The 22278-nt window shown below is 33.8% G+C and overlaps 1 protein-coding gene across 1 annotated transcript in view; it reads left to right on the top strand.

The window, feature by feature from the left end:
• LOC143401828 (protein LEG1 homolog) overlaps positions 1-11140 on the top strand; it is a 52174-nt gene extending 41034 nt beyond the window's left edge. Inside the window, exon 6 of the mRNA XM_077109721.1 lies at positions 11064-11140. Within this exon, the coding sequence (XP_076965836.1) occupies positions 11064-11140 (77 nt within the window). The remainder of the gene's footprint in view (positions 1-11063) is intronic.
• Positions 11141-22278: the final 11138 nt, after the last annotated feature.

Raw genomic sequence — 22278 nt, 5'->3', positions numbered from 1 at the left:
AACTGAAGTTTGGTTCTGTGTGTCCATTTAAAAAGCTCTTCTTACTTCATGCCAAGTTCCTTAACACTCAATAACATGCTTATATGTTTCTTCTTAACATTGGCATATTTTTCTCTTGTGATCACTATCTCCTTTTCACTTGTTCCCTCTTTATCTCCTACCTTCCTTCCTTCTCATCTGATTATGTCTAACTTTTATATTTCATTTTCACTATGATCTAATGGCAACACTTATATGCTTTTCAAGCCTTTGGTGATTTTTTTTTCTAATTGACATTGTAATATTTCATTGAACCATTTTAAATTACACCATTTTACTCCCCAATGTGGAATGATCAATGAGGATTTTACATTTCTAATCAGTATTCTTCTCCCTCTATTTTTATTACTTACATTGAAAACATTGTGTCAGAATATATGTCATTTAAAATTATTCTTCATACTTGTTCTCATATTTTTTACATAGGCAATTTAAAATATTTAATGTTCCCTATTCATCATTCTCCCAATTTTACCAATAGTTTCTCGTTTAAATGAGATTGTCATGCAGTAGATTCCTCAGAAAAGGCTAGTGAAAGGAGGAACTGGGTGTCTTTCAGTGTCTACATTTCTAATGGACATTTGCCTACTCATTATCTGCCCAATAGTGGCCTGTAAATAGTGTCATAGTTGATTGAACTAGAGATGACAATTGATATAGGCAATAATTATATTGTTTTCTTTCAGGTACATAAAATCTCTCTCTTATAAATTTAGATATATATAGGTAAGTCATGTTTATATGTTCTCATGGACATGTAAACATATAAAGTAATAAACATTCTTAAGCTTTGTTATGGTTTGGTTGTGATGTGTTCCCCAAAGGCTCAGATGTGAGACAATGCAAGAAGATTCAGAGGAGAAATGATTGGGTTATGAGAGCCTTAACCCAATCAGTGAATTGATCCCTGATGGGATTAACTGGTGGTAGCTGAAGGTGGGTAAGGTGTGGCTGGAGGCGGTGGGTCAGTGGAGGAGTTCCTTTGGGGTATATTTTGTATTTGGTGAATGGAGTCTCTCTCTGGTTCCTTTATAATCATGTGAACTGAGTCCTTCCTTCACACTCTTCCACCATGATGTTCAGCCTCATTTCAACTCTCAAGCCCTGAGAAATGGAGTTGGCTGTCTATTGATTGAGACCTCTGAAACCCTGAGCCCTCAACTAAACTTGACCTCATCTAAAATTGTTCTTGTCAGGTCTTTTAGGAACAACAATGAAAAAAACTGACTAAAAGAGGCTTGGAATATGTTTTGAGGAAAGTGATATTTTGGGGCACATATGATTATAGATCTGAAAGTCTGCAGAGAGCCAAAGGTGCATAAAGAAAATGCTCAAAGAGAAACAGAGGTGAACTGGAATATTATGTCAGATATATAAAGAATAACTAGAATACTGGCATTATCCACTTTTGACAATAATACCACAGAAAAGCTAAGTGACCTTCTCAATTCATAACTAAGAGGTTGGCAGTATTAATATGTCACTGTAGATGTCAAACTTCAGGACTTGGTTAAGATGATTTGCTCTTTTTACTAAAATGCTCTTTTCTCAATAACAACATGTACTGTCAATCAGTCCCAAACAGTTTATTTTCATATCAGTTTGTGTTTAATGATTCTGGTGGTCCCTCCACCCCACTGTCAGGCTCCTTCACTAGTGTCCCTCCTACCTAAGTCTTTACCCATGATTTTCTCCAACCTCCCTTTGCTTGGTGAGATGAAGTAGAAACCTATGGGACTAGGCTTTTATTATTTAATTTCTTTTTATTTCTTCTGGTTTTATTTCCACATTTTTTATTATAGTTGTACATAATGATAAGATTTTTTGTTATATATTTATACATGCACAAAATATAGCAATATAAATTGCCAATGTCACTCCCCAGCACTTCCCCTTCACCTCCCTAACTCCTACCCTTAGTTCTCTTTCCTCTACTGATCTCCCTTTGATTTTTATGAAATACCCCCACCTTTTTTTCCTTTTTTCTATTTAGCTTCCACTGAGAGAAAACATAAGACCTTTGACCTTCTGAATTTGACTTATTTTGCTTAATATAATGGTGGCTAGTTCTACCCATTTTTCCTGCAAATGACATAATTTCATTTTTATTTATGGTTGAATAAAACTCCATTGTGTGTGTGTGTGTGTCTGTGTGTGTGTGTGTATACATACATACATATATATACTACATGTTCTTTATTCATTCATCTGTTGATGGACACCTAAGCTGGTTCTATAGTTTGGTTGTTGTGAATTGTGCTGCTATAAATATGGATGCACGTATTACTCTAGTATGATTAATTTGTTAGAATAAACATCTAAGAGTGGTATAGCTGGGCCAAATTGTGGTTCCACTCCTAGTCTTTTGAGGAATCTCCATACTGATTTCCTTAGTGGTTGTACTAATTTACATCCCATTAACAATGTGAAAGTATTCTTTTCTCTCTATATCCTCTCCAGCAAGTATTATTATTTGTATACTTGAAGACTACCATTCTAACTGGCATTTCCCTAAGTGCTAAAGATAATTTGAGTTATTTCTCTATTTCAGCATTGTCTGTCTTTATGTGATGTTAAGGGTTTAGTATTAAATTGACATTCCATAGATGCAAAGTTATTTTGCCTGATTTGGGGAGAAGACTTCCGAAGATATTTAGAACACTGATTCCATTGTTTTCTGCTATCAGGAAATCCTGTCTGTGTTTTTGGATTGAACAAAAACTTATTCATGGTCTTGGTTACACAGATGTTTTTGCTTTTTTACAAATGGAGCATATATCCATCTCTCAGCTCAATATTTTTGACAGTTGCTTCTTTTTATGGATGTCTAGTACATATTGTGAAGAATATTAGCCACTTTATATTTTTATTGACCCCTCAAAATAATCTTGCAAAGTAGATTTTATAGCCACCATTCTAACAGTATGTAAATAGAGATATGGCCCATACTAAAAAATGCTCCAGGTCAATTGGAAAGCAGGAGTTGAAATTTAAACTACATTTTTCTTACATCGGTGTTTGTGCCATTGAAACCACCAAATTCATCCAACTCTATTTCTCTGGATGAGGCCCTGGAAAACCTTCATATGAAAGCTTCCTGACAGCTGTGGAAATCATGTCCTACCTCAAGTGTTTATTATTGACTTTGGATCAAAGAAGGGAATTCTGTCACGCCATAGTAAACATGTCGTCTACCAAAACAAGCAGAAAATTAGTTAGGTAATGTGTTCTAACTCCTCTAAAATTGTTCTTGTTTTATAAGTTTTAAATTGGCTGTGAGTATTTATTTCAATTGTTCTAGTGGTTGGTATAAGTCAACAAGACATATTGCTCTAAGATTAATGAAACCAGGTCATATAGGATAGCAACCAAAAGAGCCATAAGTTTAATATCTGTTTATTAATTTCTTGGTCATTTTTTTTGGTTGCTGCATCCAATATTCTTAGATATTAAACCATTTAAGTATTTATGAATTTTAAAAACAAGATTTATTGCTTAAGCAAAATAATCATGTTATAAATATAAATTTAAAAGTTAGGAATGCACAGACAAATATTTAACACATAAGTTAAAACATTAGAACTTATAAAGTTATGTGGTTATGGTCATATTAATTTTATGAAACTACTTATTTTGAATATGAGAAGGTTGCTTTTTACTTATCAATCAATTCTAGAGATTTTAATTAAAACTTTAAAAACTGTTTCAACAACCTCTAGAATTAACTTCCTTGCAACTTGTGTCTTCATTAAAATTTTCCACATAAACAATGAACTGGAAAAAATACAAAATTATTACTTATAAGCTTTTTTAGTAGCAATTAGCAATACTTGATCTCTTCATATTACTTCAATTTAGTGGTAAGATCAAAAATGATACTATGAAAAGTAAACGTGGCATATCATTATTGCATAACTGGCAAAGCTATTTGGCAATATCTGACCTACCAGTTTTTATTTCCTTTGTGTGGATTTAGTGATAAAATCACAAATTGTGCAAAGAGAATATGCATAGAATGACACAGTTGTGCGATTGGCTAACCCACACTTACAGTAAATTCATTAAGTGAAACACAACACATCTATGAAACATAATGAATCAGATAACCTTATTTTCTGAGGAAAAGTTTCAGACAGGATTTCTGCTGATGGAAGGAGACTTGGTCAACTAATAATTTTCTGAAGGAAAGCTTCTTTACTGCTAACTGACAGTGCAGCTTGGAGCCTTGACTTCATAATAAGGACATAAATTGCACCAACTTTTAACATGTTTGGTTGTTTCATTATTTCACATAATGCAAAGGTTTTAAAAAATACATAATTAATTTCTGGCAATTTCTTCATTTATGTTTTTTAGATTGTTACAAATTCTTTGCTTTTGACAACTCTAATAATATAATTATGTTTTTAGTTGGGTTTAATGTTTCAGTGTAAATATGGGAAAGAGGGATGATATGATGATTTTCAAACTTGAAATTATAGTGTCCATTTTTCACTCTGAAAGGAAATCCAGCACTCAAAAAGCCAGAGCAAAAGACTTTGTCCTTGACAAACAGCAGTTGAAGCAAAGAAATCTAGGTAAGCCAAATTGCTAGTAATTTTGTTAATTTTTGTAGCATTTCTTTTTAAATTATTTGATCTTTTTAGTAATTAAGAACACAGTAGGAAGATTTTTAGAACATATTCAATTTGCAAAATAATATATATATATATATATATATATATATATATATATATATATATATATATATATATATCTGTGTGGTACAAAAGTGTGCTTCTGTTGATGTGTACACTCCAAGTTGCAGTATGAGCTCTAGATGAAAGGACAGGACACGAGTGTGAGGACCAAAATATGTGTTCCTTAAATATTCCTGCCATATATCAAGAGTGACTATTGGTAAAGGATGGAATGGATGTCCACAGGAAATAATTAATTTTCTTTCTGAAGTATGTTGTAAGTCTAAAATTCCAATTTTATTGTTATTTATTCCTCTGTTCAACATAACATTGATTTTTAAGTATTCTTTCAAAATATATTACCTGTGTATCTACCCACACTACAAAAATACTTAAACTAAACAGGACTATTGTGAAATTGAGTAAAATCACAGATGAATTTGGCTATGTCAGTAGAAACAGGGATTTGAGGTAGCAGTGCACTAGAAGTGATATACTCTAATGGCTGTAAGAAGAGAGGTTGCAGCTAAATTCTCCAAAGGCACATACAACTTCCTTCAAAAAGATTTTCTGGTGTAGAACAATCTGAAGGCCAAGTGGACAAAGTATACAATAACAATCAGTAACCTCAGAATCTCAACCCTAGTGCCAATAAATAACATTATAATTTCACTATTTAGAATATAGTTTTTATAATGTGATATTATTTTCTGTACCTCAGGAGATGTGAAGATAGCTATTCAAAACTGAAAATATAATAACATGGGAGATGTTTCCATCTTCTAAGGTCTTCTTTAATTTCTTTCTTTAGTGTTCTGTAGTTTTCATTGTAGAGGCCTTTCACCTCTTTTGTTGACTCCCGAGTATTTTATTTTTTGAGGCTCTTGTGAATAGGATAGTTTTAGTAATTTCTCTTGCAGTGGATTCATCACTGGATGTATAGAAATGCATTTGATTTATGTGTATTGACTATATATCCTGCTATTTTGCTGAATTCATTTATAAACTCTAGAAGTTTTATGGTATAAATTTTTGGGTCTTTTAAATACAGAATCATGTCATCAGCAAATAGGGATAGTTTGAGTTTTTTTCCTATTTGTATCCCTTTAATTTCATTTATCTGTCTGATTGTTCTGCCTATAGTTTCAAGGACAATGTTGAATAGAAGAGGTAAAAGGGGGCATCCCTGTCTTGTTGCAATTTTCAGAGAGAATGCTTTCAATTTTTCTCCATTTGTATTGATATTGGACTTCAGTTTATCATAGATAGCTCTTACAATGTTGAGATATGTTCCTGTTACCCCTAGTTTTTCTAGAGTGTTGAATATGAAAGGGTGCTATATTTCTCAAATGCTTTTTCTGCATCTATTGAGATGATCATATGATTCTTGTCTTTAAGTCTATTGATGTGATGAATTACATTTATTGATTTCTGTTTGTTGAAACAATCCCTCAAATGAACCCCACTTGATTGTGGTACACTCTCTTTTTAATATGTTTTTGTATGTTATTTGCTAGAATTTTATTGAGAAATTTTGTACCCATGTTCATCAGGAATATTGGTCTGAAATTTTCTTTCCTTGATGTGTCTTTATCTGGTTTTAGTATCAGGTTAATACTAGCCTCATAAAATTATTTTGAAAGGGTTTCCTCATTTTCTATTTCATGGAATAATTTGAGGAGTATTGGTGTTGATTCTTCATTGAAGATATTATAGAACTTGTTTGAGAATCCATCCACTCCTGGTCTTTTGTTTGTTTGTAAGCTTTTGAAGGCATCTTCTATTTTATTGATTGAAACTGATCTGTTTAAATTGTGTATATCCTACTGATTCGGTTTGGGTAGAACATATGTCACTAGAAATTTGTCAATGTCTTTGAGATTTTCTATTTTATTTGAGTATAAATTTTTAAAATAGAATTAATATTGTTAATGGCCATACTACCAAAGTGTTATGCAGATTTAATGCAATAGCTATTAGAATCTCAATGACATTATTCATAAAACTAAAAAAAGCCATCATAAAATTCATTTGGAAAATAAGTGACCCTGAATAGCCAAAGTAATCCTTAGCAAGAAGAGTGAATCAGGAAGCATCAGAAACCAGACCTTAAACTATACTATAGAGCAATAGTAACAAAAATGGCCTGGTGTTGGCATCAAAGTAGACATGGAAACCAAAATAGAGGACACAGAGACAAACCCACATAAATATGGTTATCTCAGACTAGACAAAGGATTAAAAACCATACATTGGAGAAAAGATAGCCTTTTCAACAAATGGTGCTGGGAAAACTGGAGATACATATGTAGCAAAATGAAATTAAACCCCTATCTCTCACCCTGAACAAAATTCAAAGTGGATCAAAGGCACTATAACAGAGACCCTATGCCTAACAGAAGAAAAAGTAGGCCCAAATCATCATCATGTCAGCTTAGGTACTAAATTCCTTAACAAGACTCCTAAAGCACAAGAAATAAAGTCAAGAATCAATAAATGGATTGGAAAGTTTCTTCTCATAAAAGGAAACAATCAATAATGTAAGGAAAGAGTTTACAGAATGAGAGAAAATTTTTACCACACGCACCACAGATAGAGCATTAATATCCAGGATATATAAAGAATTCAAACAAACTTAACACCAAAAAACAAAACAAAAAACCCCCCAAAAAACAACAACAAAAAAACCCAATCAATAAATGGTTAAGAAGCTGAACAGACACTTCACAGAAGAAGAAATACAATTGATCAACAAATATATGAAAAATGTTTACCATAGAATAATGAGGTAGAAGGCCATATGCAATTAGAGAAATGCAAATCAAAACTACACTGAGATTTCATCTCACTCCAGTCAGAATGGCAATTATCAAGAATACATGCAACAACAAATGTTGGGAAGGATGTGGGGAGAAAGGTTTACTTATACATTGCTGATGGGACTGAAAATTAGTGCAACTACTATGGGAAGCTGTATATAGATTCCTCAGAACACTTGGAATGCAACCACCATTTGACCCAGCTAACCGACTCCTCAGTTTATACCTAATAGACTTTAAATGATCATACTACAGTAACACAGCCACATAAACATTTACAGTAGCTCAGTCTATATAGCTAAACAATGGAACCAATCTAAGTGCCCTTCAACATATGAATGGATAAAGAAAATGTGATACATATACACAATGGAATATTACTCAGCCTTAAAGAAAAATGAAATAATGGCATTTGCAGGTAAATGGATGGAGATGGAGAATCTCATGCTAAGCAAAATAAGCCAACCCCCCTAAAACAAAGGCTGAATATTTTCTCTGATAAGTGGATGCTGATCCATAATGGGGGGAGGAGTAGGGAAGAATGAAGGAAATTTGGATTGTTCAGAGGGGAGTGAGGGGAGGGGAGGGGCTATGAGGATGGGAAGGACAGTGGAATAAGACGGACATTATTAACCTACATACTTGTATGATTACACTACTTGTGTGACTCTGCACTATGTACAGCCAGAGGAATGAGAAGTTGTGCTCTATTTGTGTATGATATGTTTAAATGCATTCTATTGTCATGTATAACGAATTAAAACAAATTAAAATACAAAAAAATCTTAAAATATAGGCAGGATTGCCACATCTATTGTTAATGTTTGTTTCTCATTTTGTCTCTTTAAGTTAGGCACAATAAGTTGAATGCCATAGAATAATGTGGTAGAAGACCATATGTAAATCATGCCATTTGTCAATGTAGAGATAAATATCAAATTTTTGTTGGACTAAGACATCTTCTGTTGATTTTATCAAAGTCATCAAATTTTGCTCAGGAGATGAGGCATGAAGATTGCAAGTTTGAGGCCAGCCTCAGCACTTAGAGAGGCCCGAGACTCTGACTTAAAAAATTAAAAAAGGGCTAGGGATGTAGCTCGGTGGTAAAGCACCTCTGGATTCAATCCTCAGTAGCACCCCTCCAACCCCCCCCCCACACACACACAACAATGATCACCAAATTTTGAACATCATAAAAATATATATCTGATTTTTTGGTCTAATTTTCAAGGTTTTTGTTTTTTGTTTTGTGTGTGTGTGTGTGTGTGTGTGTGTGTGTGTGTGTGTGATGCTGGGAATTGAACCCAGGGCCTTGTGCATGCTGGGTAAGCATTCTACCAATTGAGTTATATATATCCCCAGTCTCTGTTCTATTTTGTTTTTATGGAAGGAAAACTCCTAGGGATTTTACCATTCACCAATAAGGTCAAATCATTACAGTTTACAAATGTAATAGTTTCGTAGTTGTGTATTTCTTGGCTCCTGTCCCTATGAGTACACTGAACACATTGCTGTTTCCCACACATTCTTGTCCCCCATAAATAAACCTTGCACCCTCCCCACTTGACTCACCAGGAACATTCTCTTTCAAGTCTCATCAAAGGTGTTACCTCCTTCTCAATGTTTGGAGCCCATCTGAGATAAAATTAATCACTTTCTCCCCTATATTTTTGTGATGTCATCTACATATTTAAAGGTATTATGACATTAGATTCTAACTTTTAGAAACCTGCCCATCTAATTTTATTTTGACAGCACCCATGTAGGATCTACCAAACAGAAGATTTCCTATGCTCATCAGTGTTAAATAAACTGTAACATAACAGATGACACTTTCTATTGCCTTCACTCCCTTATTGGTGGGATCTTCCCTGTCCCCAACCTAAATTGGTAGAGTGGCCAGGCATAAATCCTTGAAGACAGGGTTGGAATTGGATTTAGAGTTCTTCTTTTTTGGGGGGGAGATGTTTACTGGGGATTGAACTCAAGGACATTTGACCACTGAGCCACATCCCCAGCCCTATTTTGTATTTTATTTAGAGAGAGGGTGTCACTGAGATGCTTAGAGCTTTGCTTTTGCTGAGACTGACTTTGAACTCGAGGTCCTCCTGTCTCAGCCTCCCAAGCCACTGGGATTACAGGCATGCACCACCACGCCCAAGTGGATTCAGTATTCTTGATACATCAGTTTTCTATCAAATAAAAATGAAAAGAAATGTCACTTTATATGGATTTCAAGTAAGAGCCACTAATCCTTAGTAACAGCATAATGAACAAATTGCAAGGGAGCGAGAGGGGAAAAGAAATGGGGAACTAGTTTAAAATACACAGGACACATGAGCAAAAGAGAAATCCAAAAAAAAAAAAAAACTTTGAAAATGATTCATTTGAATGATTTTTTTTTGTTCAGTGAAGCTAATAAGTGACACAGAATGTGGCTATACAAATTAAGAATAAGCTTCAATTATTTCTCACAAATTAAAAACATAGACATACACGAGCCAGTCAGTCTCAGAACACAAGACCACAGAGCTTTACTGGAGTTTATGTGGGCCACAGAGAATTCATGTTGTCTCACTTCAATAAACACTTCTTAATATTTTTTTCCTGAAAAAAGTAATTGATAAGATTGTAAGGCTGTTTGCCAGACTAGACGTTGTAGCTCCGATTCTTCTTCACTTCTTATAATCCCTTCTTTTTTAATATGACTTTCCAGTAACCCTTCTCCCTACATCGGGTGAGATACTGGAAGAACCTCCTTCCCTTTGCTCAGTCTTATAACTTGATTTGGACTACATGGTATTAACTGACTTGATGAAGCATAAGGGATTTCCATATCTGATTTCTTTTTTTCAACTATGCCACCACTGTGGACAATATCCAGTCCTGCCTGATAGAGCTGAGCTTCCCCAGCCACCCTTGCTGGGGCTGGTCAGAGTCAACACACCTGAGAGTGAGGCCAGAAAAAACCAGCAGAGCCGCCCTGTTGAACCAGCACACGTTGAGCCGGAAGCACCATGCTCTGACACTTAAGGTTTAATAGTGTGGATCCTACTGCTGTTTTTTGTTGTTGTCATAGTTGTTTATTTGTTTTTCTTCAACAAAGTTAACAAAATACTGGGTCACACACATAAACAAACAAACAAAAAACAACTGCAGAGCCAGGTTTTAACCCTGACAATATCCCTTAAAACCCATGTTCATTACTATTCTTCTCCCTGCCTCTTGTTGTGTGGTAAAAGATTCTATATCCTGCATGTATCCCATGTACCAGTGGTTGGTTAAGCTTGATGCATGTGTTTGTTAATTAATCACCCAAAATACTCAGTGTGGCATATACCATTACTATTGCCATTTTAAAATAAGAAACTGGAGTTATTACTCTGTTTAGCTGCCATTTTAAAATTGAGAAAATGGGATGTTTTACTCTTTGGAATCCCAGGTCAAATGGAATCAAGATTTGAAAATCAGATCTATAGAAATCCAAATAAAGATCTTATTCTATACAATATTACTTTATTTCAAGGAACTCTCAACAGCTTAGAACCTTCAAAACAGTCCACAGAACTTGACAACCAGAGGTCTTGTCAACTGGCAGATTGACAAATGAGAGGACACCTAAACAGACATTTGGAATCTTCCATGGTAGTCATCACAGAGAGATTTGCCTTTCACCTGTCGACCTTTGGACAGATTCAAACTGCCTGAGGAGCTATTATCAAACTTTCAAGTGAGGTAGATTAGTAGACAATGTGTATTGTAACCTGAATAAATAGTGAGCCGTAAATGTATCCATAATACAGCTGTTGTGAAATGATCCCAATTATCAACAGAGAAGAATGTTCTATGTTAAAGGTTTTTTTTTTTTTGAGTAAAAATGCCAATTATGACAGAGAGTTATACATTTTCTGCCCTCCAAATCCCCATTAAAATGACGATAAGAAGAAATAGATGCAGAAAACAAAAAAGAAGCTATAAAATGTAAAAGCTGGAAAATAAAAATAATAATTTAAATCCCTCAAACATAGAGGAAAGCTCACAATTAATGCTGATACAATTTATAAAATTCTCCCTCATTTAAGGCAGGACCTTGCCTTCTGGGAGAAACAGGAGGCTAGAGTCAGGGAGGTGGGAAGTGCACAAGTAAGCATGCACACAGTCACATGGGGACCTGCTGTTCACTCTGGGGTGGGTAGGGTAGAGGGTCAACTTGTCACAGTAGAAGGGAGGGACTGTGTCAAGTTTCCAGGATGCTGAGACCCACCCACTAGCTCTGTCTTCCCTCTGTTGACTTTAAGAATATCAGCAGCCAGGTCATCAATTTCCCTGCAGGTGTCTGAAAGTCCCTCTTCTGGAGAAACTGGAGAAACTCAAAGGATAAGGTCATTGATACCAGCTCAAAGCTTCTAAGTGCTACTTTTAAACATGTATGGCTGGATGACTCAGTTAACCAGATACCTCAGGAGCCTCCACCATGGGAAAGATACACCAGAAAAAAATAGCAAACAGTAGGGAAAACTAATGAGTAGGAGGGAGAGGTTTCATAGAAAGGATATGCCATTGACTGTATATAGACTTTTCAACAGCAAAAGTGAAGTTAAAATTTAATGGAGCAATCACCAAGATGCTAAAAATTACCATTGTAGTTTCCTGTACTGATCTAAAGCCTCAATCATTAATAATGATAGAATAAAGTCTATTCATTGCGTGGACTCTCTCTCCATGCAACAGGATAGAGGAGAGTGTGGCTGTGGAGTTGATAATCAACACATCCAGAGACCAAGCAGGAAGCGGGTCTGATTTTTATTGCTCAGTTACCCTGTGTATATACTCAGGCAGTAGCTAAGCAGATTACAGACAGCCACCAAAGCAATTTCTGCTAACTGTCCTTGCAGCGACCAATCAAGAAGTGGGCTATGGAGCAAGCGCAGGGACTGCAACACATGGCCTCATGCCTAGGGCTGTGCCTATGGGGTAAGCAGCCTGCTGCTCATGAGCCTAGCATCAGGGGAGTGGCCTGCCACTGAGACTCCCTTAATGTATGCCATGTATGTATTACTCTGTGCACATTCATATATACAGTGCATCAATTTTACTGATCATTTACATGTTCAGAATTGATTAGAGTGCCCTAACCAAAACAATGTACACCAAGAGATACAGAGATATGACATTTAGAAATGGGTGATGCAACACAAAAAATGGGCAGAAAGAATCGCCAGAGTGTAGTAGTAGACATCACAGGATCACAATCAATGCCTGTAAGTGGGTCTGAAACACAACTATTTAAGAAGAGATTGTGGGTGGGATTCTTGAAGCTTCTAGCAACTTGAGAAGACAATTCCTTGCTGGTGTGGAATGCAATAGTGTTTCATAAGTGGACTACTAAGAAATTAAACATCCAGGGCCATGATCAAATTTTTCCAGGCCAAAGATTACAGGATATAGAGATTACAGCCAAAATAATGTAAACTCTGAATATCAACATACTACTAAACAACTCTACAGACAGAGTACTGGTTATGAGTGGCTTCAATGTGTACTGGGTACAATGTGGGCTAAACCATTATTTTCCACAGTGCTGATTCAAAGGACAATACCTAAAGCTAAAGATAAATGAAAACTTTATAAGAATATGCTTTAAAAATATCATAATAAATACACAAATAATCACAAGTGGTGAAAGTAGTGGTCTCTTTGGATACAGCACCCATTCGTTTTAAAAACACTAAAGAAAATAGGAATTTACCTCAACATCATAAAGGCTGCATGTGACAATCCTAAAACCAACATCATAGTAAAAGGCAAAAAACTGAAAGTATTTCCTCTAAAATGAGGAATAAGACAAGAATGTCTATTCTTACCACTTCTATTCAACATAGTACTGGAAACTCTAGCGAAAGTGATTAATATGAAAAGAAAAGTAAAGGAATACCAATAGAAAAAGAAGCAAATTATCTCTCTTTGCTGATGATATGATCCTATACATAAAGACCCAAAAAAACTCCACAAGAAAACTTTTAGAGTAAAGTAGCAGGGTACAAGTTGAAAAAACAAATATCAAAAGCTTCCTTGTGCATCAATACTGAGCTTGTTGAGAAAAAAAAATCAGAAAAACAATTTCATTCACCATAGCCTCAAAAATAATTAATTAAGTAAAAATATCTGAGAATAAATCCAATGAAGAAAGTGAAACACCTCTACAATAAAATAATAGAATACTAAAGAAAGAAATTGAAGAGTGCCTTAGAAGATGGAAAGACTTCCTATGTTCTTGAATATACAGGTGGACAAAAGAGCCATATTACCAAAATGGATATACAGATTCAATGAAATCTACATGACTATACCAATGAGATTCTTCACAGATGTACAAAAATGCAGTCCTAAAATTCATATGGAAAAATAAAAGACCCAGAATAGCCAAAGCACTTTTGAGCAAAAGAGCAGTACAGGAGGTATCACAATACCTGATCTCCAATTATGCTTCAGAACTAGAGTAAGAAAATCACGGTGGTTTTCCATTAAAGTAGACATAAATAGACAATTAAAATAGACAATGGAATGTAATGAAAGACTTACTTGGAAACAAATCAACATAAATAAAGTCATCTGATGCTTGACAAAGGGGTCAAAACCATATTTTGTGGGCTGAGGTTGTGGCTCAGCGGTAGAGCGCTTGCCTAGCATGTGCAAGGCCCTGGATTTGATCCTCAGCACCACATAAAAATAAATAAATAAAATAAAGGTATTGTGTCCAACTACAACTAAAAAATAAATATATATTTTTTAAAAAGACAGCATATTTTTGGGAAAAGACAGCCTTTTAAACAAATGGTGCTCAGAAAACTGGATATCTAGCTAAGATCCCTCTTTCTCAATCTGCATAAAAGTCAACTGAATCAATCAGTAGGATAGTGTCAAGTTAAAAAGATTCTGCAGAGCAAAGGAAACAATAAAGACTATGAAGAGAGAGCTTAAAGAACATGAGAAAATCCGTGGTGCTATCTTCCCAAAGGAGATTAATATTCAGAATATAGGAATAACTGAAGAAACCTATCACTAAAAGAAATAATCCAATCAATAAATGGGCAAATGATCTAAACAGACATTTCTCAAAAGAAGAAACGATAATGACCAACAAATTTACCAAAAAAAAAAAAAAAAAATGTTCTCCTTAGCAATCAGGGAAATGAAAATCAAAACTACACTGAGATCTCATCTCACTCCAATTAAAATGGCAATCAAGGATACAAATAACAATAAATGCTGGTGAGAATGTGGGGAAAATGTGCCCTTATAAATTGTAGGTGGGACTGCAAATGAGTACAGCCATTTTGGAAGCAATATGAATATTCCTCAAATCACTAGGAATGGAATCACCACATGACCCAGCCATCCCACTCCTTTTTATTTATACAAAAGAACTAAAATCAGCATGCTATACTTCGTTATACAGGCATACCCATGTTTATAGCAGTGTAATTCACAGCAGCCAAGTTATGGAACCCGCTTAGGTGTTTGTCAAGAGATGAATGGATATAGAAAATGTGATATATATAAACAACTGAGTTTTACTCAGTCATTAAGAGATGAAATTATGTCATTTTCTTGCAAATGGATGTCACTGGAAATCATTAGGCTAAGTAAAATATGCCAGACTCAGAAAGTGAATGGTTGAATATTTTCTTTTGTATGTGGAAGATAGAGAGAAAATGCATAAAAGGAGAAATGGAAAAGGGATCTTATGAAAACAAAAGGGAGACTAACAAAGTACGGGTAGAGGATTGAGAGGGAGAATAAAAGGGAAGGCACAGGGAAGTACTGGGGAATGAAATCTACCAGATTATGCTATTCCATATACAAATATATCACAATAAATTCAGTTTTTTGTTTTTTGTAGTTTTTTTTTTTTTTTTGTGGGAGGTCATGGGGAAGGTACCACAGATTGAACTCAGGGACATCCCACCACTGAGCCAAATCCCCAGCCCTATTTTGTATTTTACTTAAAAGACAGGGTCTCACTGAGTTGCTTAGCACCTCGTTTTTGCTGAGACTGACTTTGAACTTGTGATTCTCCTGCCTCAGCCTCATGAGCCTCTGGGAATACAGGAATGTGCCACCACACCCAGCTCCAGTTTTTATATATAGGTGTAGATGGCATTAATTAAAACAACAACAGTAATGGAGATAAGTAGAGCAAGTTGATCAGGGAAGAGAAGAGGGGAGGGAAAGTGAAGACACTAGGGAATGAGAGTGATCAAATTTTATTTTGTGCATGAATGAATATGGCATAATGAATCCCACTAACGTATATAATTATAATGCACGAATTTAAAAACATAAAAAATTTAAATCCTTAAGTTGTATTGCCTGTCATAAACATAGATATTTGCATATTCATATGTAAGTCTGACATTCTTTAGGATTAACTAGGCTTCAAGCGGATGTATAGTTAAAATGGGGTGGAGAGATTACTGGCTAAATTCAGAAATTCTTAAACTTCAAGGGACTAGAAGGAACCAGATGAACTTTCATAGAATATTGATTTAACAATTTATTGCTTTTTATTATGAATTGAATTGATCAACATAATGAAACATGTTCCAGCCACTAAGTATTAGGTATTAACAGTAGATTTTTAATAATGAGTCGTCCAAGAAACTGAGTTATTTTTGAAACATTCATGGCCTTCTTCCAAACTGTTAAAAATGAACCTCCTGTGAAAATAGAAACATTCGTGCTTCCAGTTAATAAAAATGTGAATACAACTCAGAAACCTCAAAATATACAAAATAAGTTTTTTAAATTACAAGGTTTATAGAATATCATAATAGCTCTACCTGACAATTACATTTGGCATAGAAACAAGAAAATGTGAAGGAATGGATCTGACAAAATGTTATCAAACAATGCTATAACCACTATATTATATGGAATCAATAGAGGATAATTTCTAAGTATGATTATGCTATTTTAAATTTTAAAAATTAAGGCTCACAGCCATGCCTTTCTTACCCCTGCTTAGAATGTTTTGTTTTCTGGTTTAAAGGTTTTGCTAAAAGGCAGGAGAGTAGGTAACTGTTCATTATTCAAATGAAAATAAAACTAAGCAATATCTGGCAAGTTTATAACCCTGGGCTTAGAGTCAGTGCAAGAATAGATGGTTTGCAGCTAATGCATCTACCCAGTTCGAATTCTAACATGCTCATATTTAAATGAATAATATTTATATAATATAATATTTGATAGCTTAAATTTTTAAGGAAGAAATGACTATATAGTGAAAAATATTCCCTCAGGGATTCAAGCTAGCCTCTAGTTTAAATCTGTTTTAGATCTAATATAAGGTGTATGACTTTGGGCAGTTAGTCATCTTCAATGAACTTTTAACTCAAAAATAAGGATATTTATCACCCACTTTGTATAATTGTTATAGACATTAAATGAAACCATATATGAAGATTTTTTTCATTATATTTACCTGATGCTCAATAAATATGTAACTGCTTTTCTCTATACCTGGTCTTTCTACTTGCACCTCTACCATCTCTATTACTCATTATATTCTCTATCTTGGAGGACAACATTAACTTACACTCCTCTAACTAAACAAATAAAAAATCAGTGAGTCATCTTCCATGCCCCTGGTAAAATACAATTGCCAAGTGTTAATGATCTGATATCTTCAGCCCCATTGAAATCTGTCTTGTCATGTTGACTTCCACAGCTATTGCCATATTAATCTTGTGACTCTTATCAAGAGTTCCAGATTCAGACCCTTACAATTTACCCTCCAATATCTTTAGTCTTTGTAGCTTCTAAGCCTAAGACATTATATCACTTCCATGCTTAAGATGTATTAGCTCTCCTTTAATCAGTCCAAACATGAGGGACTGTGCAACTCACAGCTATTCCCACAGTTATCTATCTATAGATGCTCATTTTCTTTGGGAAAACCACCCTTCCCTCTCTGATGTAGACTCGTGATCTAAATGGAGATAACAACCTCTTATGTATTCCCTTTTTCCTGTGTTACAATTATGGATCAGAACTTGGGCATCTGCCTTCAGTTCAGCCAGTTTTACTCTGGTATCTAGTGTTTAACCTAGTTACCAGAGTAAAAATGACAAAATAAACATATGTTCAGTGCACAGGAAGAAACTAACAAGTTAATCATTATATGATGTACACAATGGAAAGGGTAATACTGGAAAGTCTACTTTAATATAATAAGGGATAAGGATGCAAATCTTGGTACAGACAGGTTAGTCAACAGAATGGTCAGAGTTGTGGTCAGAGAAAGTAAACCTTTAGAGAAATTGAAAAGAGGTGCAGGGGTCCATCACTGAAGGAATGCAGGGAGGTGGATAATTATAGGTAGCATGCCATGCCTGGGAACTGTGTACCCAGTCTGACAGCAAGGGAATGGTGCTACAGAGGCAAGGGAGAGGTACAGAGAAATAATGCAGGGTATGATTATCACGGATTGCTGGATTTTAATCTTAAATCAGAAATAAGAATGCTTTTAGGATAACAAAAACAATTTAAGATGTATATAAGATATTGATTTTAGAAATGCTGTTACTGCAGTAGCTAAATGATGTATTGAGAATGATTTATCCAAAATCTAATTAAGATCACATAGAGAAATAATAATGAAACTTTTTGAGAAATGATAGTTTCCCTAGAAAAATCCAGATAATAGAGAGGAAGGAACAAAATAAAGTCTGAAAAGACTGAAAATGAAAGAACTTCATACTTTAGGAGAAACAACTTATAGAGGAGCATGAGTGTATGATACAGAAAATGTAAAATATCTATGAGATACATAACTGAAAATTTCCCGGTGTTAATGTAAGGGCAAGTGTTCCAGAGTTAATGTTTGATAGTTAGGTCTTGGCCAGATATACTAATGACCATACTGGCATTAATGCAAACAGACTGCTCAGGTGTTTTATCCAGAAAGAGTGAAAAGAGCATCAGGCTGAAGACAGAACCTATCCTAAAAAATGGAGGAAATGGAAAAGCCTAGAACAAACACAATGTACTTTGTTAGTGATATGGGGAATGAGTTAGCTCCCTCTGTGCTTTTTCCATATGCTATATCAAAGTAATATATTAGTGTATTAATGAAAATATACTGTGATCATTTATATATCTATTTTACTTAGTATGAGGTCTTAACTTTTTTATCATAATTACATTCAGCTTACTAAAAGAATGATAACCAATAATTCTTATATGACTTTAAGTCATTCAAGTTTTGTTTGCATTACATTTTATAAGCATACCTGTCATTTGATTTGTGTTAGAAATGAGTGCAACTGAGGACATCAGTGCTTTTTCTCGTATGTTGAATTCACTTGTGAGAATTGGATCATCTTCATCTGTGAGTGGCCTATGTGGGAAACCCACTAGAAATTCTGCTGAACTTTCAAAGAAAGAGCGATATATTGCTGCTGCACAAAATTCTACGGCAAGTAGAAAATTGAAAGTGAAGTCTCTTTCAGTTGCAGAAGAATATTGGAATCTAAAAGAGATAATTAGCAACATGAGTTACAAAATACTTTATTATAAATGCAAATAAAAGACCAAATGTGTTTTTTTCCTGTGTTCCTTAGATTTAGTATGCAATTTACTGACCAGTTTACTCACCAGAATCTACAACACACTTATGTGGGAGTTAATCCCCACAATATCTTCTGTATTCTACCTGGCTGAACAATCTCTTGAACAGAGAAAGAGAAGTCTAAATTTTGAATTATAATTTTGAAAAATATAGCATATAGCAATCCCTCTCTTAACTTCCATAAGATTTATTCTTCTCCATTCCCCGTTGTATTTCTCCTACAGTTAATTTCTACCATACTCACTTCTTTGAGCATTAATTGCTATAAATGAAGGAAGCTCAGGGACTGGGTAAAATGAATCAACATAATGAGCAGAGGGTTATCTGACAGTAATTTCTTAGAATTTTCCAACAAAAAGCACATTTTACACTAATGCTTATTAAATTCAGATTGTTAGAATATATTTTCATTTATGGAAAGTAAGAAATGGATTCAGAATTTGCTATAGTATCAAAGTAACTTCTTGGTTGTGACTTGGGTAATAAGCAATTCCACCTTTCTTTTGATTTCACTTCATTTAAAGTTTTGAAGTTACAAATTGAAAGATAATTCTTTATTTCAAAAAGTAACTGTAAAATTTAATACAATATACTATTAATATTATATGTTTGATAATATCAGAGAGACAACAAATTTTGAGAAATTATAAAAATGGAATTTAGAATTGTAATGCAAAATAATAATAATAATAATAATAGAGTTCATGTAAAAAAATAAATAAATAAAAATTTTTAAAAATGGAATTTAGAAAAGAAAGAAAGCCATGTGGTAAGTATGATATATGTGGATATTGTCCACTCAAAATAGTAGATGTTTTTGAGTGTATCCATTTTCTAATCCACATCTTCTTTTGCCTTTGAAGACTGTTGTGCAAATGTTGAGAAGATGAGAAGAGCCTGAAGAATCATAGACTAGGAGAAGAAATATTATAGTTAACGACTAATTACATAGGAAAGGCCATGATATATATTCCTAAATTTCATTTAGGACCAGGCCCCAAAATAATTCTCCTTGTAGTAGAATAATACCATCCATAGGCAAAATTTTTCCCTACAATTTTCAATTGAATTTTCTAGCACACATCTAATATGTCTGAATAAATAAGAAAATAAATATCTGAAAAGCAAGAGGAAACACACAAACAGATACATAGGCATTCATGAATAACAAGATGCAAAATAGATACATATATTGGAGCTATTAGGGGTGGACTTTAAAATAGACATAATAATGAAGGGTAAGTTAATAAATTTTAGAAGACAGCTTATATAAAAATTTAATCAAATGGAATTCCAATAGTAAATTTGTAATAACAACTTAAGATTTCAGTGGAAGAATTTAACAGCATAGCACATGTAGCAGGCAGAATGAAACAAAAAATAACATTGTATCATGTATCAAAGGATGAGATAGAAAAATAACATAGAAAAAAGAGATAAAAGTAATGAAAGTACATAAAATCATAAAAATTTCCTGTGGTACATGAACAAAAGGTTTAATCTATATTTAAGGAAGTTTCTTTTTTTTTTAAAGAGAGAGAGAGAGAGAGAGAGAGAGAGAGAGAGAGAGAGAGAGAAAGAATTTTATTATTTATTTTTTAGTTCTCGGCAGACACAACATCTTCGTTTGTATGTGGTGCTGAGGATCGAACCCGGGCCACACGCATGCCAGACAGGCGCGCTACCATATGAGCCACATCCCCAGCCCCTAAGGAAGTTTCTTAAAAAGAGCATTTTAACAAATCAATTAAATCAATATTGGAAAAGAAAGTGACTGAAAAATTTCCAAAACTAATGAAAGACACCCAGCTACAAATCTAGCAGCTACAAATTCCAAGCAGATTCATTACAGAAAATATGTCAAGGAATATAAAAGTAAAATTACAGAAAAGGCAAAGAAAACATTTAAAATTGGACAAAAAAAAAGTCTAAAAAGAATCAATAGAAAGTTAGCTTTAGATTTTAAAAGTGGACATAAGAAGTAATCTAGAAAATGTAGTTAAATATATATGCATATATAATATACATATTTATACATGAATATACAAATTTATAAAATTGAGTTATATAACAAATTAAAATATTCTTTAGAAATAAAAGCAAAAATCACAAAATTTTAGACAAACAAATTGAGAGTATTTGTGATCAGAAATCTGAAAGAAAGCAATTTCTAAGAGGACTTCTAAGGAGAAAAAAACAATATACTAGAAGATGATTTAGAGATGTCAAATGAAATATAGAGGAATGGGAAAAAATATAATTCAGGTGCTGCTAAACAAATGTTACTTTTAAAATAATTACTTTAATAATATTTATCAAGTTAAATTACTACAATTGTACACCTTGCCCTTTTCACAAAGTAATGAAGTCTCTATATTTACCTCCTTCAGAATATCAAACTTAACAAAGAGCAAAGCATGAATATAAGTGACTTATAGACACCTACTTCCTTGGAGTACATATGGGAAATTTCTAAATTTGTTGCTCCAAAAACCAAGACTCAACAAATTACAATGGATTAACATCATACAAAATTATTTTTTTTACATCACAAAAGATTCATAACAACAAAAAAACCCCAGGAAACTTCACATACTTTATATATTTGGAAATTAAGTAATACATTGAAACTAGGTTGAAGAAAAATTCACAATAAAAATTAGAAAATAACATTTATTAAATGTAATGAAAATATGACATTCTAAAATTTGTGGGATATAGGTAAAATCATATCTAAAAGAAAGCTATACTCAATGCATCTGAATTATCTACAATTTTATTTCTTTTTTTAAAAATAACTTTTATTTATTTATTTTTATGTGGTACTGAGGATCGAGCCCAGGGCCTTGCACATACGAGGCGGGCACTCTACCGCTGAGCCATAACCCCAGCTTCTACATTTTCATTTCTTGATGTGAGTAAAAATAACAAATGAAAACAAATTAGCTGAAAAAGGCAAAATTACAGTTAGGAGAAAAGTTAATGAAATAAAATATAAGCCTCAAATAGAATTCTAGAAGTGAAAAATCATTCTTAGATAAAATGTGAGAAAGAAATTATACCAATTTTACACAAAATCTTCTAGAGGTAGCTTACGACTCATTCTCTG

Source organism: Callospermophilus lateralis, chromosome 6 (genome assembly GCF_048772815.1).
Source record: "Callospermophilus lateralis isolate mCalLat2 chromosome 6, mCalLat2.hap1, whole genome shotgun sequence".
Taxonomy (NCBI): domain Eukaryota; kingdom Metazoa; phylum Chordata; class Mammalia; order Rodentia; family Sciuridae; genus Callospermophilus; species Callospermophilus lateralis.
The sequence above is the reverse complement of the archived record's forward strand: the minus strand, read 5'-3'. Positions and strand labels throughout refer to the sequence as shown.